The sequence below is a fragment of the Linepithema humile genome, chromosome 2 (genome assembly GCF_040581485.1).
Source record: "Linepithema humile isolate Giens D197 chromosome 2, Lhum_UNIL_v1.0, whole genome shotgun sequence".
Lineage (NCBI taxonomy): Eukaryota > Metazoa > Arthropoda > Insecta > Hymenoptera > Formicidae > Linepithema > Linepithema humile.
In genome coordinates this window covers 12,679,411-12,702,923 of record NC_090129.1, presented here as the reverse complement: position 1 = coordinate 12,702,923, position 23,513 = coordinate 12,679,411, and the positions used below count along the sequence as shown (strand labels likewise).

General features: G+C 33.1%; 1 protein-coding gene and 1 long non-coding RNA gene across 2 annotated transcripts; both read right to left on the bottom strand.

Annotated features, from left to right (window-relative positions):
* Positions 1-1,255: 1,255 nt before the first annotated feature.
* On the bottom strand, positions 1,256-5,630 carry LOC136997740 (uncharacterized). Its single transcript, XM_067348856.1, has 5 exons — positions 3,748-5,630; positions 3,589-3,661; positions 3,174-3,445; positions 2,677-2,905; positions 1,256-2,564 (listed from the first exon to the last, which is right to left on the bottom strand). The coding sequence occupies exons 1-5, from the start codon at positions 3,787-3,789 to the stop codon at positions 2,446-2,448; spliced, it is 735 nt and encodes a 244-aa protein (XP_067204957.1). The 5' UTR covers positions 3,790-5,630; the 3' UTR covers positions 1,256-2,445.
* Positions 5,631-11,107: 5,477 nt separating this feature from the next.
* LOC136997741 (uncharacterized) lies at positions 11,108-13,252 on the bottom strand. Its single transcript, XR_010888360.1, has 3 exons — positions 13,120-13,252; positions 12,479-12,983; positions 11,108-12,154 (listed from the first exon to the last, which is right to left on the bottom strand). It is a non-coding gene; the product is annotated as an uncharacterized lncRNA (long non-coding RNA).
* Positions 13,253-23,513: the final 10,261 nt, after the last annotated feature.

Here is a 23,513-nt window from a genome sequence, read left to right as displayed (position 1 = left end):
TGTTGATTGGGACGAAACAGCATGGGTGTAAAGTTGAGAAAGAATGCCCCATTAGTATACTGTCATATAATGACAAAGAGCACCAAAAGACAAAAAGATTTTTGAAAAAACGATTTGATGTAGCTCCACCAGTTCCAGAGATTCTGAGAAATCACTGTTTCGTCCCAATCAACAAAGAAATGGTGATTAAGAGATATTCCAATGCTGGTAATAGTTCGACTTTTTCATATCAAGATTTCAAAAAGTAGGGGGTAAGAGCTCAGGCGACATTAGAATCAAAGGTATCTCTAGTATCAAGTTTTATAAAAAGCTGTCAATTTTCTAAATTTTCAATATTTTTGGTCTTCATATTAGATCTGACATTTTCAGTTTTCGAAATCCGACTTAAGATTTGTATTAAGCTGGCCGTAAAACTCTCTGTTCAAATTTTATAAAACTCCCTTACTTTTAAAAATTTTTCAAATTCTTAGTTGCCATATTAGATCCGCCATTTTGTATTTTCGAAAAATAACTTTAGACTCGTATACAGTAACCCGAAAAACCCCTTGATACCAAGTTTTATAAAAATCAGTTAATTTCTTAAATTTTTTAAATTTTTGGCGGCAAAATTGACAGCTTTTTATAAAACTTGATACTAGAGATACCTTTGATTCTGATGTCGCCTGAGCTCTTACCCCCTACTTTTTGAAATCTTGATATGAAAAAGTCGAACTATTACCAGCATTGGAATATCTCTTAATCACCATTTCTTTGTTGATTGGGACGAAACAGTGATTTCTCAGAATCTCTGGAATCTTATCCATATTGGATCCGCCATTTTAGTTTAGACTCATGTGACAGTGCACAGATAACCCAGATAGCACAATAATATTCTATGAATGTGCTATGAACATTATCTAATGTTTATTGTAATATTCATAGAATGTTCCTATAATCGCAATATACATTCATAGAATGTACATAGGACATACGAATGGGACTCTTTCGAAGATGCTATACAAGTGCATAGAATGTTCCAACAAATGTTCATGGTTTATTCGTAGCATGTTCCTAGCATGTCTATAGCATGTTCAAAGAATATGTACAGAATGTTCAGAGAACATTCAGAGAATGCCAGTAGGATATTCAGAGGATGTTATATGAATAAATATTTCTGCCTTATTTGTCGCGGTTTCAGTCAAATGAAAAAATCAATATATAGTTTAATTTAAATTTAAGACGGCTATTGATATTAGCCTTCGTAATTGTCAATAGCCGAATCACATTAAATTATAATTAAATCATATACTGATTAATTCATTTGACCAAAACCGCGACAAATACGGAAGAAATTTTTATTCATCCCGGGAAAAAAAGTTTATATCCAGTTATATATAATTATATATAATTTTGTAGATATAATTATGTATGGATTTTGACCTGATCTAATTACATATAAACAGATAAAATTGTTTTTAATTATATATAATTAGATCGTATTATGCATACTTCATATATATCTATGATTAGATACAATTATATATTTTTACAATTATAATTAGATCTAATCTTTGATGGGTCTATTTTTGTAGTAAATTAAAAAAACCAAAATATCGTCCCTCTCATGCCAAAACTATGAATGTGCACATTTTTTTCAACATTGTTTTTTTTTTGTGAAATTATTTTATGCTACTTGATTTAGTATTTATATAGTTTTAAAGAATACCTAGAATACTTTAGATCTTAAGTACTTCTATGGTATCTTAGACTCTGAAACTCTGTAAATACAAAATCAAGTAGCATAAAATAAATTTTATAAAAAAAAACGAGGTTAAAAAAATTTGCACATTCATGGTTTTGACATTAGGGGAAAGTATTTTGATTTTTTTATTTACTACAAAAATAGACTCATCAAAGATTAGATTTGCATAAGGGAGACTTATCAGAGATTAGATTGCATAAGGGGGACGATATATTTTTACGAATAGATTATTTATTTATAATATTTATTAATTTATAAAAACAATCTCATATATAAAATATACTTATATATATAAAACAATATTCAGAATACTTAAATTTTTCAATAAAAGAAATAAAATAAATCAACATCATTATTATAATTTGCAATAGAGAGATTAATCTTTTTTCATGTATTGCAAACATGTGTAATGTAGAAAGCACTTTGTCATACACGCGAAGAGAAAATAGCGCAGACCTTTTGAAACGTATACAATAATAGAGTCAAAACGAAACAAAAACTATATTATTTAATAAATTTGAAACTCGTATTCTTCTTAGTATTTTTAAGTTCCATTTATAGTCAATATATTATACTTTTAAATATATATTACATAAAAAAAATTCAAATAAAATTAATAATCAAGTGCTTTTATATATTTAAAAAAAAAACTGAAATATCTACGTAAACGATAAAAAAATTGTGTAAAAACGAGGTTACTCTCTTTACTCATTATTTCTTGCTTCTCTTTTTATTTCTCCAATCCTTTGTGTTATAGCTCGATGTAAATCTTTTTTTGTTTGTATGATCCAACCATGTTTGGCCCCGTACTCAATAGAAAAATCTGAAAATGTAATTTTATGAATTTAAAAATCTATTACAAACTTTTTTATAATAAAAATTTCTATTTATTGTAATTTATTAAGATTATAATAATGTAAAAAATTATTACTTACCAACTATTGCTTTAATTGCAAAAGGATGTAAATATGAGATTTTAAGATTTTGTCGGTCTTTTCCTTGTGATCTAGGAGTTTGTCCAGTCAGAGTACAATTAATTAATGTTTCCTTTTTAAACACTCCCGTTAAAAGTCTTCTAGCTATCTGCGATGATCTATGAGAATTCCCTATTGCTGCATAATATATTATATTTCTACAATAGAAATTATCCTTTAAGTGTACCATCTGCAATCAATTTTCTTATGTTTAATAATTTACAGTATGATTTTGCATTTATTAATCATGAAATTCAATTAAAAATTAAATTAATATTTACTGTACAATAAATAATCCCATTTATGCCCGATTTCACCAACGTAGATTAACTATATAATCTTAGTTTAACTTGCTCTTCATCTTTTTCTAATTCTTCGAACTAGAAAAAGATGAAGAAAGTTAAACTAATGAGATTAAAGTTAATCTATATTGATAAACCGAGCATTAGAATATTTACCTTAGCCTCGAAGTTTTTTCCATATAACTGAGTATCTGTAGCTTCAAATTGTTCTATTTCAATATCATTATCCTTAAGATTTTCTATATTATCATCAACATTCTCTAAAGGATTTATACTATCATCAGCATTCTCCAAAGGATTTATATTATCATCAACATTCTCTAAAGGATTTATGATTTCGGATCGTGAGTCTTCTATATCCATTTCAAGATCATTAATGTTCTCTGACGAAGTTAATTGACAGGAATCTTTATCAATCTCCTTTAAAACTAGAAACAGATATATTCTATTATGTATACATTATACATAATGAAATGAACTATAATAGTGTACGTAATAGTGAAATGATAATATTAACATAACTTATATAATTTATGTTATACTATAATATAAATTTTAACAACAAACTTACAAGATCTTTTTTTTAACTCTTTTCTAGTTTCAAAAAGCATTTTTTTCAATTCTTCCTTTGTTGGACTATGATCCTGCAAAGGTATTTCAAATCATATTTAATTTATATTATTATTGATTGAAATAATATTCTGATTTAAATTATGCATTTTTGAAATACCATTTTTTTATTATCTTGCGAAATATTGTAATCATCAATCATTGTACTTGAACTTGATAAATTAATCGTACTGTTAACAATATGATTATTGTTAATAACATTATTATCAGGCAATTCTGTGTTACGTCCTGATAGATGTAGAATTTTTTTCGTTGGGCTCGGCGATCGACGTAAACGGACCTGACCGCACGAGCCGAGCGGCACGTTTAGGACTTGCGACGGGTCAGCGACTGGAAGAGTCGTTTTTACTCCGTCAACAAGTCAACCGCTCGTGGTTCCCTTTTTGGGTCAAGGAATTGAATCCCTATTACCCGGGGCGGAACCTTTGTGCGCAATTTGAGAGGGAAGGTGTGAGGGGGTGACGAACGAGGAGGGTGTGGTTAAATGAAAAAGAACAAAAGTTTAATTTACTAAAGACAACATTTTAATTTGATTGAATTTATAATTAGGATACAAAAACTTAATTCTTAATCGCATATGTTAATAATTTTATTTATGTATTCTTTACAAGTGTGTGTGTGTGTGTGTGTGTGTGTGTGTGTGTGTGTGTGTGTGTGTGTGTGAGTGTTTTATTTTTCCGGAGGGAGGACAGAAGAAATAATAAAATAAAGAGAAATGAACTGACTTACTCGTTGCAGAGTAGTTTCGGATCGCGTTGAATATGTTCGGTGGTTCTGAGCAGGCGCCCCGTTGAGGGAAGGTGTTGTATAGGCGTCGGACCCTTTTGTAAACGAGTGGGCACCCTACTGCGGGATGGTGTCGTCAAGGTAATGGACCCTCTACTTGAGATGCACCACGAGATGGTCGCGACAAAGTATCAACTGATTTTACTCTTTGATTCGCGCCCCCGAACTACTCGAAAAACTGTTTCGAGAAACTGAGCTAAACGGAATAACTGCGCAAACTGCTTGAAAAACTGTGTGTGATTGTGTCCGGAGCCACCAGAACACGGGTTTTTATACTTTTTCTTTGGGGTCGATCCCTTTGGAAAATCTTAGGTTTTTGGAGCGGGGATCGAATAGGAATTAGTCTTGCGAAAAAATTTTTAATGTGGGGGAGGATGGCGTCATTTTTAGCTAATAGGATTGGGTTTAGATGATTAGGTTACTTGAAATGAGATAGGAAGAAAGAGGCCCTAACGAATAAGGAATAGCGTCGTTTCGGGTCCATATATGATGGGGGTAGGTTTTTGAGGTGGCGTAACCCGGTTGGTGTTAATTAGTATAGGTGGGGTGCATCTCAGTGTCTTAAGATCTGGGTGGGCGTAGTCTTTAGACCATACGATGGAATGATGGGTGGTCTATAGAAGTGCTTGCCCCGATTCTCGGCTTTCGGATTGGGTGGTTAAGAATCGGTATATAAGTTCGCAAAGCCTTGGGTCACTGATCTAATAAATTTGACAGTTTACGACTGTCGCGTGCCCTTGGTGTCGCGTGGAGAGTGCGACTAATGCATCTCGGTTTCCCAGACCTACTAAACACGTGCGCCGTATCAGGTGTCGCGCCTTCTCGGCATGCGACTGCGGTCATTCCCCGATCGTTACTCGGTAAAACCCTATCTACTAGCTAGAGTTCCCGTAGGTGGAATCTAAGAGTATGACTAGTTGGTGCCAGTTTTTTCTTTTTATCTCTTACTCTAACCGTCTGGAGTCGGTTAAGGACTCCAGCTACCGCGAAGTTTTGACTTTTACGGTTTTTCTGGCGACGATAGGCACGCTGAGCGGCCAAGGTATTTTGAAATATCCATGCTATTTTTCTCCGTGAGAAGATTCGAGCTCCTGGTGTCTCATGAGAAAAACAGCTCTGGCGTTATAATATTTCTTAAGAGTTTTGTTGGTTCCGCGTTTACTAGGTCTGGTATTTAATGAAAAGAAAAGAATCGTGTAGTCTGATCAGGACGTAACATCTGAATTAGTATATTTATTCAGTACATCAAAAACTGCAGAATTTGATGTCTTCTGTATTTCTTTTAAGACCTAAGATTTCAATAGACAATTTATAAATAACAATATAAACAATATGAAAAAAATATGTATTAAAAAAAAATTATAATTTACCTTTTTAGTATTATTTTTGCTTTTAGTATTAGCTGCTTTTGGTGTTATAGATGAAGAGTACAATGATTTTACTTCCTTTCTTTTGCGAAGAGACATTTCTCTTTTATTTAATTCTTTATTTTTTTTAGCTTTTTCCAATTTAAACATATCGAGACGTTTTTCTATATAACATTTATTATCTGCAATAATTTTTTAAAAGTTATTAAAAATTGCACACAATATAATGAAATCATTTTCTAATCTATAAAATTTCTTTATCAATAAAAGCATTTTTGAGCGTTGTAATTGAGTTATTTATAGTGAATAACAATTTCTACACAATAGATGTATATTATAATTTAACCTTACCTGAATGATCTATTACTCTTCCAGTATATTCTTTATTATTATAAGTAAATATCACTTCATCACCTTTCTTAATATTTTCTTCATCATAAATAACATTCTCATTTTCTACTAAACAGTGGGAATTGTCACTAGCACAGTACAAAAGAAACATTTTCAACAAATAATTTTCACAAAATATTAAAAAGGTCGAGATAGTCTCACACACTATGTGCCGTATCGTTATATTACACTTTGCGATTTAGTCTACTCTTGGCTATGTTTCCAACAGTGATAATGAATAAAAACATATAATATTATGTACACATATCTTTCTAACAAATGGTAGAAGTGGTAAGACCGTTGAGAAAAAATTAATGCGCAGCATATTACTCAATCGAGAACCGTGTACACATGCCTGCGCCGCTCTGCGTCTGCGTTCGCGGTTTTCGATTGTTTACGCCAGCGCGTGATTCTGTCTTATTTCAATACATGTCAATACTTGTCATTTTAAGGTTAGATTTCCACACGATAGAAAATTATAATAATAGTACACGCAAGAAATCATTTCCCGGTAAAAAATTTCTCATATATAATCATGTAGCATTTAATAGAGTTATACAATATTTTACATAATTGTGTAAAAATATGTATAATTATACATGACGAAATATAAAACGTTATATATATATATATATATATAAATGGAGCGACTGCAGTATAGAATTACATGTAAGTACTTTTTATACATACTTATATATAATGTCCACAATATTTTATATATAATTATATATGAATTTCTGTTAGTCTAATATATGATTATGTATAAGTCTTGCATCATGTATAAACATATATAAGTAAGAAGCAAATTTCAGATATAGTCATACGCAATTGTATATGATTTTGTATAAACGAGAAATTCTGGCTAATTGTGTCACTTTTTCCTTAATTTCACTTAATGCCTTGATTTAAAAATATTTTACTTTTCTAAAAGTTTCTATACCTTTTTCTCATCGCGCGCGTGCATGCAAGAGAGGAATATAAACAAAATAAAATAAAAAAACACTATTTTACATTTATAAGAAATATATGTTATTTATTGTATTTCTAAATAATATGAGAAAAATAAATAACATGAGATATAAATACATTTTATGAATGATACAAATAGTTCGAAAATTAGTGCTTGGGGTATTTAAAGAAGAGATTTTTAAGAAAGGACCTCATCAAGTCACTCTTACTGCCCATGCAGCACAGAACATTGCAATTACATTGCAGCAATGTTACAATCTTGCAAGTTGCAATGTAATATTGTTGAGACATTATTGCAACCTGTAATTGTAATATTTCATGAGAATGTGACAGCAACATTCCAGTAACATTGCAATAGCAATATTCGGTAATTGCTAGTTCGTTCGTTTACCGCTATGCGACGCGCGTTGCAAAATCTATCTCGTATTTAAGTTTTAGTCATGATGATTATATGAAACTTGCAAAGAGTGGCTAGTAAGATTAAAGACATAGTAATTATTTTTATCAGTTTAATTTTTCTGATACGACCTCAACACAGGGAATTCAGATATTGAACTGATTGTTCAAAAATTGGACAGATAAATGTCCGAATAAATAAAAATATATGCAACATTATTCTAAGATTGCAATAACAATGCATTATTGCAAATTCATTACATTGCAATATTACTGTAATCTTTCGTTACAATCTTCCTAAAAGCGGACATTTTAACGTTGCTGCAATCCCACAGCAATGATGCAACAACATTTTGCAGTGAATTTGCAATATTGCAACATTGCGATGAAAGATTGATGCAATGTGTATGCAATCTTTGTGTACTGTATGAGTATATATATATATATATATATATGATGTGATGTATGTATGATTATGTACTTTATGTTTGCGCAATAAAAACACAACAAAATAAAACAAGAAAATGTATATTTACTCATACACACCTTTATATAATCATATATAAATATATATATTCATATTCATTTATATATAGGTGTATCTATTTATGTATGGACAAATTCGGTATATAATTTTGTATAATTAGATATGTACTATTTTTGTCTAATTATGTATGAGAAATTTTTTACCGGGTTAACGCTATTAATTTGAAGAGCCCCAGATGGACAGTGTAAAACAATGTAAAATTAGCAGTAGAAAATTGGAATAAGAAATGGCCAATGTGTGTGAATATATATTTCCACGAAAAAGATATAAATTATGGGAAGAAAATATAAATGTCTCAGTATGTATGAAAATTATTTTTATATTTTCTATATGATTATTATATATGAAAGATAAACATTAAAATATATTTGAAATTTTTATGCAAATAGATTCCTGTTAGAAACCGTCAACGATGGGATAAAAAAATTGCATTATCAATTCCTTGTATGGATGAAGGTGACAATGATACTAATGAAACGGAAACAAATAAAACGGAACAAAATTTTACACAATCTTCGAATATAAGCCGTGAGAATAATTATTTAAGCAGAAGTAGCGATATTTGTACAGATGAGATATCCGACAATGAAATTTATGAATCTAATTATTTTGTCGATGATAATCATGATTATGAAGATGATATTGCGGCGTTAGATAATATAAGTAATGCAATTGATGTAGATACATCTTTATATGATGAGCATTCTATAGATTTCGGTAAAAGTACATTTTGCACTTCTTACAGCAATAATGAGAATGTTTTATTTAATGATAGTGCTCAAACTATTAATGAAACTGTTTACAATTTAATAAATCTTTATATGAAACATAGAATGACAAAATCTATATATATATATATAACTTAAGGGATATGCTAGTAGTCATAAATAATATGCTTCCCCAGCCAAATTTGATGCCAAAAACTATACATAAATTATTTTTTTATGTTCAAAATATTGTTCCTTCTTATACCGTTATTAAACATTTTTATTGTAAAAAATGTATATTATATAAAGGCGTAGACACTGTATCAGAAGTGTGCAAATCATGTTTAGTAAGCGAAAATTCATTTTTTTTTGAGATTGATATAATTGAACAAATTAAGTGTCTTTTTGTGTGAATATAGGAATTTAGCTAGTATATTAGAAACATTTAAGAAAAGTAGCTTAAATAGCGAATTTGAAATTTCTGATATAATGGATGGATCCGAATATAAAAGGATTAATTTTCGACAAAATAGAGGAGAATATGATCTCACATTAATGTTAAATACCGACGGCTTATCTTTGATAAAAAGTTCAAAAAGTAATTGTTGGCCTCTAATGTTTCAAATTATGGAATTACCTCAACATCTGAGAGAACAATTCATTATTATAGGTGGATTATGGTATGATAATCAAAAACCGGTAATGAATACTTTTTTACATCCTTTTTGTTTGAAATTACACAAATGTTTCCAAGATGGAATAAATTGGCTTCATCCTCAAACAAAAGTTGTTTATAATACAAAAATTATTGTACCATTAATAATAGCTGATGCGCCTGCAAGGGCACAGACACTAAATACATGCAATTTCAACGGGCAATACGGTTGTAATATCTGTGAAATTGAAACACAGAAATGCTCAAGAATTGAAGGCAAAAAAATTGTTCGTATCTATCCTTTTGTAGAAAATAGTCATACATTAAGGACAAATGAAAAAATGATTAAACAAAGCCAAATAGCATTTAAAGAAAATATTCCCAATGCTAAAGGTATAAAAGGACCGACTATTATTTCTGTACTTCCGTTTCTAGATCTTGGAACATGTGTTATTCCAGAATATATGCATTCTGTGTTACTTGGAACTGTAAAACAGTTCTTAAATATATGGTTGCAAAAAGATGGTCCTTGGAATATAAAAAAATATTTAAATGAAATGGATAATTATTTACTACAAATTAAACCTCCAAATACATTTAATCGATTGCCAAGAAGTCTTAATTTAATACACTTTTATAAAGCTTCAGAATATTATAATTAGCTTCTATATTATTCCATTCCTACCTTAAAGAATTATTTGCCTACACAATATTTTCAACATTGGCTTTTGCTTGTTACGCCTATATTTATTTTACTAAAGCGCAGTATAAATTTATTTGACATTGAGGATGCAGAATATATGTTGAAAATGTTTGTTAAGCAAATTCCAAATCTTTATAGTGATAGAGAGCTTACATATAATGTGCATCAGTTATTGCATCTTGGTATTTGTGTTAAACGATGGGGTCCTTTATGGGCTACTTCTGCCTTTCCATTCGAAAACTATAATGGAAAAATAGCGAATTTATCACACGCATCTAAGAATATAGGCCAAGAAATTATTAATAATTTAACTATACTTTACGGCGTGACTATTTTAAAAAATAAAATTGTTCTTTATAAAGAAAAAACAGGATTTGTTGAGTATTTGGATAAAAATATTTCAGATTCGCTATTGACAGATCAAGACAAAAACTTTTTACATCAAGTATTGGTTGGAAGTTTCATTATTTATGGTAGAGCAAACATAAAAAATGAGATATTTACTTCTGAAATTTATTATAGACATAATAAAACTAACAATTATACAGTACAAATAACAAGCAATTCTTCAGATTTTGCAATGTATGGCACGATAAGATGTTTTGTAAAAGCTAATAATGTTATGTACATTATTTTTCGGAGGTATAAAATTATTCATACTAAAATATTTTATCATCACGAATTACGAAAGCAAGTAAAACATATATTGCCCGTAGAAATAAGTGATCAATATGCTATATTAAAATTAACGAATATTAAAACCATTAATAAAGTTATAAAAGTAGGTGATTATATTTGTAAAACACCAAATTTATTTCATAAAATTATGTGAACGATAAAATATATGTATGCATACATAAAAACAACATATATAAATTATATTCTACATTATAAACATTGTATTTGTATGTTTAATTGAAATATATTTGTGCAAATACATTTATGTGTACATAATTTATATGCAATATCAAATAAACATATTGTAATATCTTGGAACTTCATTTAGATATTATTGTATACAGAGTGAAGCGTATGAAGTATGACAGATAAACAAATATTTTCAAAAATAGAAAAAAATTGTTATTAGCAAAGTTAAAGTGTTTTATGGGTCCACTTAATAACTTTTCTTCTATCTTTAATACTTTTGAAAACATTTATCTGTCATACTTTATCCTCTTCATCCTGTATACGATTATATCTAATTTGTCACAATTATACAATAAGTTATTATATCTAACTTCACATAATTATATATAAGTTTGCATATAATTTGATGTATCCCTATCGTGAGGAAAATTTATATCTAATTGTATGTAATTATATCAACTTAGATCTATAACTCCATATTGAATCATGCAAAATTATATTGGAAGTTTTTTCGAATATATATTCGATACAATTTTGCATAATTCAATACGGAGTTATAGATATTTAGATATAATTACATATAAATAACAATATAAACAGATCTTTTTATATATAATTATATCTAATTTGATATAATTACATCTAAATAGATATAATTTGAAATAATTTTATATAAACTTTTTTTCCCGGGATTATATACAGTCGAGAAATATATATATATATATAAAAGAGACTTTAATAGTAAATATACTCAGATGTATTACATTATCTTATATAATAATACTTCAAATTATATACTCGTATAAATTATAAATCGTTATACATATAGATTGAATTATTCAATGCCAAAATATTTATCATTACCTTAATATTAAATACACTTTGGTTGTAGCAGTCATAACGTGTAACGTATCTTTTATAATACTTATACAATATACATGCATAAAAATCGTCATATTATTCATTGTACATCTGTCATATTTTTAATTTTCGTTTCTATCTTTTTCATGTGCTTGTCTTACAGACTTCTTATTTACACGTTCTGTGGCTTTTACAAGCCAATTTGATACAATTGACTGTATATCTGCCAGGGTACATCTATGGGTTTTTTCTACAGCGCCTATAAATAATATATTTTAAATTTTATAATCGGCAATATTATTATTTATTATTCGAAAAAAGATAAAACCTTTAAATTAATAATATTAGAAATTGAAACTAATTTAAAACATCATATTATAAATACAAGTAAAAATAATAATGATAAATCCGATAAATAGCTATATATACTTAAAAAATACTGCATATTAAATTATACCTAAAGTTGAAAAATGGAGAAAAGATTTGAATTTGAAATATTGTAATTTATAATAGTCCACATTAAGTTTGAGCTAATCATAATATCTCAAAACCACGCGTACACATGTGCCATTTTAAAACGAACCTGAGATTGCACTGCATATTTTTAGAAGCGAGAAATTTTCATTTCCCTTTTTTCCATACCAGCTGAATGTTTGGGCTAATTGGTTAGAAAAGACCATTGGTAAAATTCTTTTCAGCATGACTTTGTACGTAGAGCCCCCTATTATTTTCAACTCTTTAACCTGAAATAAAAAACATATCATATTATACATTGTGAATGAGTGAAAAAATGTAGTTTTTGAAGAAATATGTATTTACATACGAAATGATCAAAATGCTCCTTTTCTACCCCAAGAAGTCCTCTAAATTTTTTAAATCATCTGCATTTTTCAATGGGAAAGTAAACTGAGAAAATATTGGAATTATATTTTCATCATTTAGAATCTTGTTCCCATTGAAAAAACCATCCATTTTATCCATAATAGGCGTAAGCATAGTCGAAAGTGTAGCGATATCTTCTGACAATTGTTTTTGGCGTACGTCTAGAATTTGTAGTTGACGTAATACTTGTGTTTTAAAAGCATCATCTGAAATGCACAATTAAATATAAAGTAAATATTACAATTTCAATAACTTGTAATATAATTAGTTTTCAAAGTTATTAAGTATGAAAGATAATAACAGCTACTTATTCTGCTTGTACGATAATTATTGTATATATACCTGATAATGTAGAATTATTTACGTTGCCACTTGATCTCGATTTTTTTTGTAAAATGTCTGAAAAATGTGTCGTGAAAACAAAGTATTATTATTTAACAAATGGAAATTATTATAATCGTAAGAAAAATTTATTACCATGTTTAGTATTTTGTGCAATCGTATTATTTCTAGAATTCTCATTAGAAAAATTGAAATTATTGTCATATGTTGGTTTTGTTCTGGATTTCAGTTGAAATGTTTGGTTTCTTCGATCATTTGAGGGTGATTTTTGAAACGTACATTCTAAAACACGTATAATTTACTAGGAATTATGTATTATATAATATATGTATAAACATATATATTATTTCGAAGAAACCAAACATTTCAACTGAAATCCAGAACAAAACCAACATATGACAATAATTTCAATTTTTCTAATTGGTTTTATCTTCTACATTATTATTTGTAAGTGAAGGAGAAGTAATCAGCGACTGTTTTAACGTAGCACTCTCTCTTTTTGAAATTGGCTTCAAAGACTTTACAAATCCTGAAATTTAAATAATTGTAATATTTATTAAAAGTACTACGTCTTGCTCTACAAAAAAATTTGTTACAATACAATTTTGTAGAAAAATATATACCTGCAGATAGATCAACACTTGATATAGTAGAGGAAAATGCAAGCGACAATGGTAATTCCATTGGAATCTCAGTTAAATCGTTTTCACTCATTGAAATATCATCATCAGATGCCGATTGAACATCCGAAGTCTCATAAAAAAATTTAGGTTTCTTGCTAATTCTTTTTAAATTTTCCTTTTCAGAATTATTGATGTCCGAAGTATCCTCAGCTCTCTTTGCCTTATTCTTGGCTTCGATTAATGAGTCTGAAAAGATATAGTTCATTTTTATAAAAGTTATACTTTTTGTCGCAAGATAGTTGAAAAAAATTAATGTGAATTTAAGAAGTATATTGATTGGGACGATAAATGCATTTATTTTTATTTGAATACAATATTATATTTTTATATATTAAATAAAATATTATTTTTTATAAATGAAGTACTGTTTATCACTCTTACCATAATTGCATCCTTTTCCTAATTTTCGTATTTCGTGCAAGGTCCATGTAGATATATCTGGATCTTCACAGGAAGAAATAGCTTTCCCTACTTTGTGTGTATTATATGGAGGCCAATAACAAACATCACCATTTAACCAATTTACCGGCACAGCTTCGACATCATTTTCTCGTAAAAACAGCACAATCGTCCACTTTTTCATTTTGTATCACGTACGTTTCAAATTTCTATATTGATCAATTTACACGTGTGTCACAACAATTCACTAATATTTCATATGTAGATTATTCCAAGGTACATGCTCGTGTATTGTACAGAAACTTCTTGACGATTAATCACGATGACAACGACAAACAATTGAACGTCGTCTACAACAGCCGATTATTCTTCTATAATTTGTCTGTGATTGATCAATTTCTTACGGCTTACGGCTCTATTGTAGACGACGCTTTAAACAAAAGAAGTCAAGAAACTAAAATGGCGTGTACAATGAAATTTTAAGCTTTAAGTATATACATACTTATATTAATTCTAAATGTAAATCGTTTACTATGAGAAAGTAATTTTTAACACTACATTGTACAAGATATTTATTTATTTTATTTAATGAGTATGAATGAGCGGAATAACTACGAAAGCATCATTTTCGGGAAATCGAACAAACTTTCCCAAAATATCAGTTACTGGCCATGCTGAACAATTTCTATCAAGAGCATTAACTAAATAAATGTTTAAAAAAGCAGAATTACAAGGTTCTGAAAAATAGTTGGTAACATTACAAAATCTTTTTCCAATTACATAATACTAATGATTTGTTTTTGCAAAATTTTCAATTAAAATAATGGTTCTGTCTTTTAAATAGCAACAATTATTTGCAACGCTTGTGCTGAACGAATAATTGTATGTTATCATCTTCTTATATTGAACAGTAAAATTTCTTGTCGGTATTAAAGGCCCTGTATTATGCTCATGTTTAAAGATTTTTTTGTTTCTATCATTTCGAATATCATTAACATTATTTTGCAGAAATTCGTGTTCTTTTATGCGACGAACAATTTGAGCTATTGGTTGATTTGGTTTTTTTATTAAGTGTTTCACGTACTGTAAGTAATTTTCAAACGGGAATGCGCTACAAGAATGTAAATTTCCGTATAGTTTACAATCGTCGACCACATGGAGTAAACCGTGTACATTGTGTGAAATATATTCTGTCCCATATAAAACCTTAAATTGGTGCACAAAATATTCAAGCAATGAATGGGCATAATCTGAATATTCCTCACGATGACTTTCCAACAATAAAATTCTAATAGCGACATGTAAAGCTAAGAAGTGTACGTATTTATCAGCGGATAATATATTTTTCAATACAACTGGTCCACAATACAACAAAAAAAATCTATGCTCGGTTGCTTTCCAACGTTTCACTTCAATCAATGGCCTTGTTTTTCTAACAAATTCATCAGGTACATGATTTTGAAATGAAATAAGTGAATCGGATATTCTGCTTGTAGTTCCCTTGGCAATTTGTTTAAACGTGTTCCAAATGTCCACATGTCTACTATTAATTTTTTCACAACACCAAGGCAAACTAAGTGCATGTACTCCAGAGGGAAATGTTTTATCATGTCAATATTAGGTATCGTTTCAAGAATCTATCTTCCCTTGTGGTGTTGAGGTTGACTTTGACGAATAAAATCAATGTGCGTTCTTTTATCGCAACGTAATTTGGGATATGTTACTCTATCTTTAATATATTTTCCCTTTTGTATGCATTTCGTACATGCAAAAAAACCAGTGTGGCTTTTACAATACGTAATGTCAGATTTGGCAGGAGCATCGCAAATAAACCCTTTGATTTTAAATGGTATATTGCGTCCATTATATGTAAACCCTGTGTTTGTGAAATGAATACAGTCGTTTGTGAAGTCTTTCAAGAAAGCATTGTAATTCTTAATCTTCTCATAACCATGATAAATAGCAATCATGAATATGTTTTTTGGATAATCTGCCAATGAACAGAGAATGGGATAAACGTGACTTCGTGAGCTTTTACTTAATGGTAGACCGTCAATATTTACTAATAGCTCAATCTTTTCTAAAACATCGCCAATTGAAGCACTTAATTTTTGAAGTGCACTTTCTAATCCCAAATAGGAATATGTTTCTGATTCCATATTCTTAAGAATAATGTGACGAGGAGTATTAAAAAATGTTCTTGGATCATTCGGTAAGTTTGAGTGCTCTAGATACGGTAATGTTTTAAGCATTTTTAAAAGATCTCCCATAGCTACATGCGTTATGTTATATTTATGTGCCCACGAACGTAATTTATATAAAAATTCTACTGGAATATCATTATTTTCATTTAGGTGAACATCTTCATCGTTATTGATAGGTATTGGGACATTGATCTCATCATTGGTATTAATTTCTTCTGGAACTTCATCTGTATTACAATTTGTAATATTCATACGTACCTCATCTGGTGGTTTTGGCATTTCATTATCAGAAGTGTCAGATAATTCTCCGTTATATGGAAAAATCTGTGCTTGAACGTTTTCCAAAGTATCACTCACATTTTCCCTTAAAACTTCCAAACACATTTGTGTGCCTTGTGCTACTTTTCTGTAGAAAGTCGTATTTGAACGCTTGCGTTTCATCGTATGTTTTAATAACTTATTTTATTTTTTTATGCTTTCTTTAATGATGTAATTTTTTTATAGAGGCGGTAACGAACTAAATATTTCAATGATGTAATGAATTTTTTAGGTTAGTCTTAATCAATAAAAAACAAAAAATGCGTATGCACAAAAATGTACAATATGAATGTACAAGGAATATTCGGTGGATATTTAATGAATATTCAGCGAACATTCAAGTAACATTCAGAGAATATCCAGTGAACATTCATAAGTACTGTGCGGTATATTGAGCATGTTCTGTGAATGATCTGAAAAGATATCACCAGAGTATGTATCATAGAGAACATTCAAAACCTGCATATTCATAAAACATTCATAGAACAATCTTTGGGAATGTTCTTTATTAGTCATAACTGGAACGTTCTATTAAGTGCGTAGAACATTCAATAGAAATATTCCTTTTCAGAATATATTTAGAATATAAATAGAACGTTCAGAGAATGTCTTGTGCTATCTGGGAAACAGAGTACTCGAAAGTGTTAATTGGAAGAGAAAAACGTCGAATGAATAATCGCTACACTTGAATAATTACCGTTTTTATTATTTTTTTTCGGTTTTCTGAAATTTTAAGTATGATCCAATTGAATTTGATAATTTTGCCACGCGCCATTGGAAAGCTTACATTTTTCTGTAAATTTTAAGACTTTTTCAAAAATTTTTAGATCAAATAGAAAATGAGCAGCATGGGTGTAAGGTTGAGAAAGAATGCCCCATATCCATACGATATCCTATGTAAATATATCCATAAATGTATCTACCTCAGCGTATATCGTATGTATATACGTTTGATGTATATACATGAAATGTACACGAGGTATATTCTATGTATATACAGGCAGCGATCTCGTTCGAATATACATTCTATGTATATCTATAAGATATCTTATGTATATCCACAAATGTATCTACATCAGCGTATATCATATGTATGTACATAATATCTACAGTACATTTTTTTCACATTATGGATATTTTATGTATATACATAAGATATCGAATGTTTACTAGGTTATGTCTTATGCGCTTGTCACGTATGGGTATATTGCCTTCAATTATCCCTAAAGTTTCCGTTTTTCTTTCGGTGGCGCCGATTAGTGTGATTTTTTCGTCATAGATTAGCGTTTCTTCCTTTAGATGCTTGAACTTTATTAACGTTAATGTAGCGCCGGAGTAGTATAGCTAGGCGGGTTCTGGGGCAATGGGGAAATGAGGGGGGTGCGGGGGAAGAGGGGATATCGGATTACACTGTGTCAGCACTTTTGGAGGGGAGTGGGGTATCGGATTACGCTGCGTCAGCATTTTGGAGGAGAGGGGGGTATCGGATTACGCTGCGTCAGCACTTTGGAGGGGAAGGGGGTATCGGATTACACTGCGTCAGCACTTTTGCAGGGAAGGGGGGTATCGGATTATGCTGCGTCAGCACTTTTGGAGGGAGGGAGTATCAGATTACAGCTCTTTGAGGGGAGGAGGTATCAGATTACAGTACTTTGGAGGGGTATCAGGTTACACACGTTTACAGTTGTAAAAGCGCAGCATCAGCACTTTTGCGATGTGTATATCAGGTTACAAGAGATTAGAAAGGACCACATATTTTACAGATTACGTCATCACTTTTTAGAATCTGCAGGCGCCATTTTGCGTCAACACTTTCGGCACCATTTTGCGTTGTTACAAGAATGATATTATCACTATTTTTAGCAGCAGCCACGTCAGCATTTTTTGACGCCATGGTTGCCAGATTTCTTTATATTTAGTCAGCACTTTTAATAGTGCCGTGTGCAGAAGCCCATAGCAACAGGCAGCCACGTCAGCATTTTGGGCGCCATTGTTGCCAGATTTCAATGTTTTAATCAGCATTTTTTAATTAGTGTCGTGTGCAAAAAGCGGGTATAAAAAGCTCGCGAAAAACCATGGTAATATTCAGTCTCAACACATCGTGGATCAGTTAATTACCGATTTGTCAACAGTCTCCAGTAAGTATAATCTAATATATTTTTATAATAATGATTTCATAGTGTTTAGAAACGTTTATAAACAGGTATTTAAATCTAAAGAAACTATCATAATATATACATTATTACAACTTAATAAATTGTTTTAGGTTCACTATGAATAAGCATCAACCGAAAAGTCTCATCAAGCTTGCACGCAAAGCTATAAACAAAAACATCAAATCAGTACCGCATCTCAGGGACCTCGCGCTTCCACCGAGGCTCATTCGTGACCTGGAGGAAACGTTTGCAGAGGATTGTCATGATTATGAACAACTATTATCAGGGTATACTACCCAAGGCGATTTGTACAAGAATCTAAAACATCTACCCTTTATATATGTGCCTCAGACTGCCTCACCGCGGTAAATGGCGGCTCTAAGGAAGTATACGGAAAAAGATGTACCCTGTAACGGTGCGTATTTTTACGCCTCACGGGCGGTGCGTAACAATGCGGAATTTCGACGGTGCGTAGGTAGCAAAGCGGATTCTTACGATGCGGAATAACTCACCGGTTCGCCAGAATTCGTTCGTGTGGTTTTCGGGAGACTCCAAATTAACAAAAGCAAATTAAAGAAACAAAATAAATATTTATTCAAAAGAGCATTTGGACTAATGATATAATTATAAAAGAAAATTAATAATGAGTACGTAAGTATTTCCCTATCGGTTAATCTATCTAATATTTCGACGGTATAAATGGGTACAAATATCGGAAATAATCGGATAAACAAGTAAATTGCGTAAATTATTAAACGTGTTGCGCCTTTGGCCGAAATTAAACAACTTAACCTATTTAATCCTAAACTAATTTTGGTCGGTTAGAAAAATAAGGCGAAGTTAACATAAACGTATGAATATAATTAATCCTAAGTCGGTCGGTTCGTACGGCACGGAGTAAAAATATAAAAAAATAAGCGATACCGCGTATATCCGAGCCCTGCTGAGTCGTCGACGGTTGCCGGTGCGCTGTGTCCGAAGACAGAGAGAATCTTCTCTCGTGCGAGGAATATAGGAAGTCGAACGCCGGGAACACCCGACCGAGGCAGAGAACGCCCTGCCCCTAGAACGACGGAAAGTCGGAAGTCGAACGCCGGGAACACCCGACCGAGGCAGAGAACGCCCTGCCCCTAGAACGACGGACGGGATGGGAGCGAGTACGACCGGAGCTTCAGAGTGCGCCCTGAGGCTTGTCCGAGTAGTACTCGAAGGAATGGTCTCGGTCTGCTCCGCGAGCCGGTTTTTATACCGGTTGCGCTACCCCCACTTGGGGTGCTACTCTACCCGGCAGCTACCCCTTCTCGAGCTACTACCCTCGAGTTGGGGGATCGGAATGCGGCCCATAATGGGGGGTGTTCACGTGAAGCCCGTGTGGCGCTTAGTAACAGCAAGTGCTGTTACAACCCTTTGGTTATCACTCTCAGACGCTTATCAGTGAGTGGTACACCTACAACTACGCCGGTCGGGCATATAAATTATGCCATAAATGTGGTTATAGACACCATTCGAGAAAGACTGAACAGAGTATTGTTAAGTATGGAAAAAAAACTATCTACAATAGTCACCAGTTACTAACACATGTAGGCGGATTATCAGGACACGAACAAACTAGACAGATTTCTTTTCGTATTCTTTATTCGTCGGGTTCCGAAGTCGTTCTGATCTCTCGTCAGAATCCTCTCCATCCGTAATTCCCCGTCCGTACGGTCAGCCAGCCGGCCCAATCAGCTGATCACACGCATCTTTCGCGCCAGTCCACACGCACACTCACACATACAGCGAGTCCGCTCGGACTCCGCAACGGGCACCGACCAGAACACGCCAAGACTCGAGAAGGCCGTAAACCAATAACATAGATAAATACATAATGTGCCTACAGCTCGACCATTCTGACCACTGGCCGTCTCGGCCAAATAAACACACACACTCACACATACATCAGGCAATATCCGCTCGCATACTTCGTCATAAATACACACATTTCACGATTGGTCTCGTCCACGCAAGAGAATCTCCTTTCTTTAAATTCTTAAATAAGGTCGCATCTGATCCGGAGCGACCACGCCCGTATACGGTCGCTGTGTCAATTGAAAACCATCGACATCTATGATAACGTATCGATCATTGTCGAGAACTTTCTTTACAATGTAAGGGTTCTTAAATTTTGGTAAAAGTTTTTTATTTACCCCGATCGTAGTTTCTACATTTCTAATATTGACGTATTCCCCGATTCTATATTGTCGTGCAGTTTTTCGCCGCAAATTATATTGCACAGTATTTTGCTCTTGAACTTTCTCAATCGCGAGAGCGGCATTTCCCCGCAGACGGTCAAAATCGCGCTTCTCGTCTATATTCTATCGATCTCGCAACAAATCTCGTAATGCATCGCGTGCTTTCCCCTTCTGTTCGATCCTAAACAATAGGCGAGCGGGAGTCTCGCCAGTTCCACGGCAAACAGTGTTGTTTATCGAATATTCAAGTTCACGCAAAACACGGTCCCATTTGGAAGGCGTATCACACATCTTGGCCAACATATTAGCCGCTTAAACCGCTCCACCTGTCCATTGGCCCTGGGCGTACCCACGGCCACCAAAACATGTTCGACCACCTCAGACTCCAGGAATTGTTTGAATGCATCCGATGTGTAACAAGTTCCTCGATCGGAAATTAAACGCTTCGGCCCACTATATGCACGGAAATAATCGCGAAGATGGCTGATCGATTCCTCGGTGCCGGTGGACTTACATGGATAAAGTCGAACGTACTTCGTAAAAGCATCGATCACAACGAACAAATGTCGGTATCCCTTGCCCGTTTTCTCAAAAAGCCCCAAGTGGTCGACATGGATTGTCGCAAAGGGCACTTTTTCTTTTGGAATACAGTGTAAATATCCCTCCGTCTTTCCGCTCGAGGGCGAAAATTTAATGCAACGCAAACAATTAGCAATATGTTCTCGTACTTTCTCTCGCATGCGGGGAAACCAGTAAACTCTTTCAATATTATCTATGACCTTGTCGAGACCCACATGGCCAAGATCATCGTGGCAACTTCTAATCACGCTCGTTTCCATCGATTGGGGTGCATAGAACAGTAATTTTTTGTTCCGATCCTTTCGGTACACGAGGCCGTCGCGCAACTCGTAATATTTGACGTCGCCCTTCTCAAGTTCGTTACGAATTGAAATAATAGCCTCGTCGCGGTCCTGACAGACGGCCAACGTACGCTCAAGAGTACTGCCCTCGAGTACAAGTACGCAATAACAGCGGCTGAGCGCATCGACGTGGGCCATACGTTTTCCCGACCGATGAACGATCTCGCAGTTATAGTCCTGCAGAAAGAGAGCCCACCAAGATATTCGAGGATTTACATCTTTTTTATTTAAAGTAAGGCGGAAACTATCGCAATCAGTTATGACCCTAAATTTTCTTCCGGCAAGATAAACATGAAACCTCTTGATAGCATATACAACCGCGAGACACTCGAGCTCGAAGCTGTGATACTTCGATTCCGCGGGCGTCGTTCTTTGACTCTAATACGAAACCGGCCGCCATGCTCCGTCCTGCTTCTGCATTAAGATTCCACCGAAGCCGCTAGCACTCGCGTCGCAGTGCAACTCCGTTTCCGCATGCGGAGAGTAAATCGCCAACAAGGGTCTACTGGATAAATGGTTTTTGAGCGCCTCAAACGCAGCATTTTCCGAAACTCCAAACTTGAATGAGACATTCTTTTTAATGAGGTCGTATAAAGGCTTAGCCAATACCGAAAATGCGGGAACGAATCGACGAAAATAACTGGCCAAGCCAACAAATCGATGAACTTCTTTGGTGCTTCGCGGAATTGGATAATTTAACACCGATTCGACATTGTCATCACTCGGGCGACTGACACAATAGCCCAAGTATCTTATCTTATCTCCGTCCGCGCGAAGCAACACTTATCCAGCCGGAATTGTAAACGATATCTTCCAGCCAGCTCAAAAACGCGACGTAAAAGCGCGATATGCTCATCCATTTCTTCCGTCGCAATTAGAATGTCATCCAAGTAGAGCAAGATCTTATTTTCTTTAACCAATTGCGCGAATATCGAATGAACAAAACGCTGGAACACACGCGGTGCGTTTGTTAGTCCGAACGGCATACGCAGGTATTCGTACTGTCCTAACGGCGTTACAAAGGACGTATATTTAATCGACGCCAAGTGCATCTTGACATGATGGAATCCATCTCGCAGGTCCAACATCGAAAAATATTTCTTACCTCGCAATTGATCGATATTATCATCGATCAATTCCGTCGGAAAATTATCACGTACAGTGACTCCATTTATCGCACGGAAGTCAACGCACAACCTGCAACCTTCTTTCTCACGAGCACAATTGGGCTCGCGTATGGCGAATCACTGGGCCGGATAATTTCTCGTTCCAAAAGATCGTCCAAAATTTTCCGCAACGCCTGCCTATCCACGAACGCTAACCTCCGCGGGCGCAAACTGATCGGCTGGTCATGCTTCAATACAATCGTCATTTCGAACTCCGGCGCGCGATGTTCCGCTCACAAGTTTCTAAGATAAGACAATTCATACGCTTTACAAATCTCATCTACGTATTTTCCTCCGATCGCCGAGTTAATCTGTAA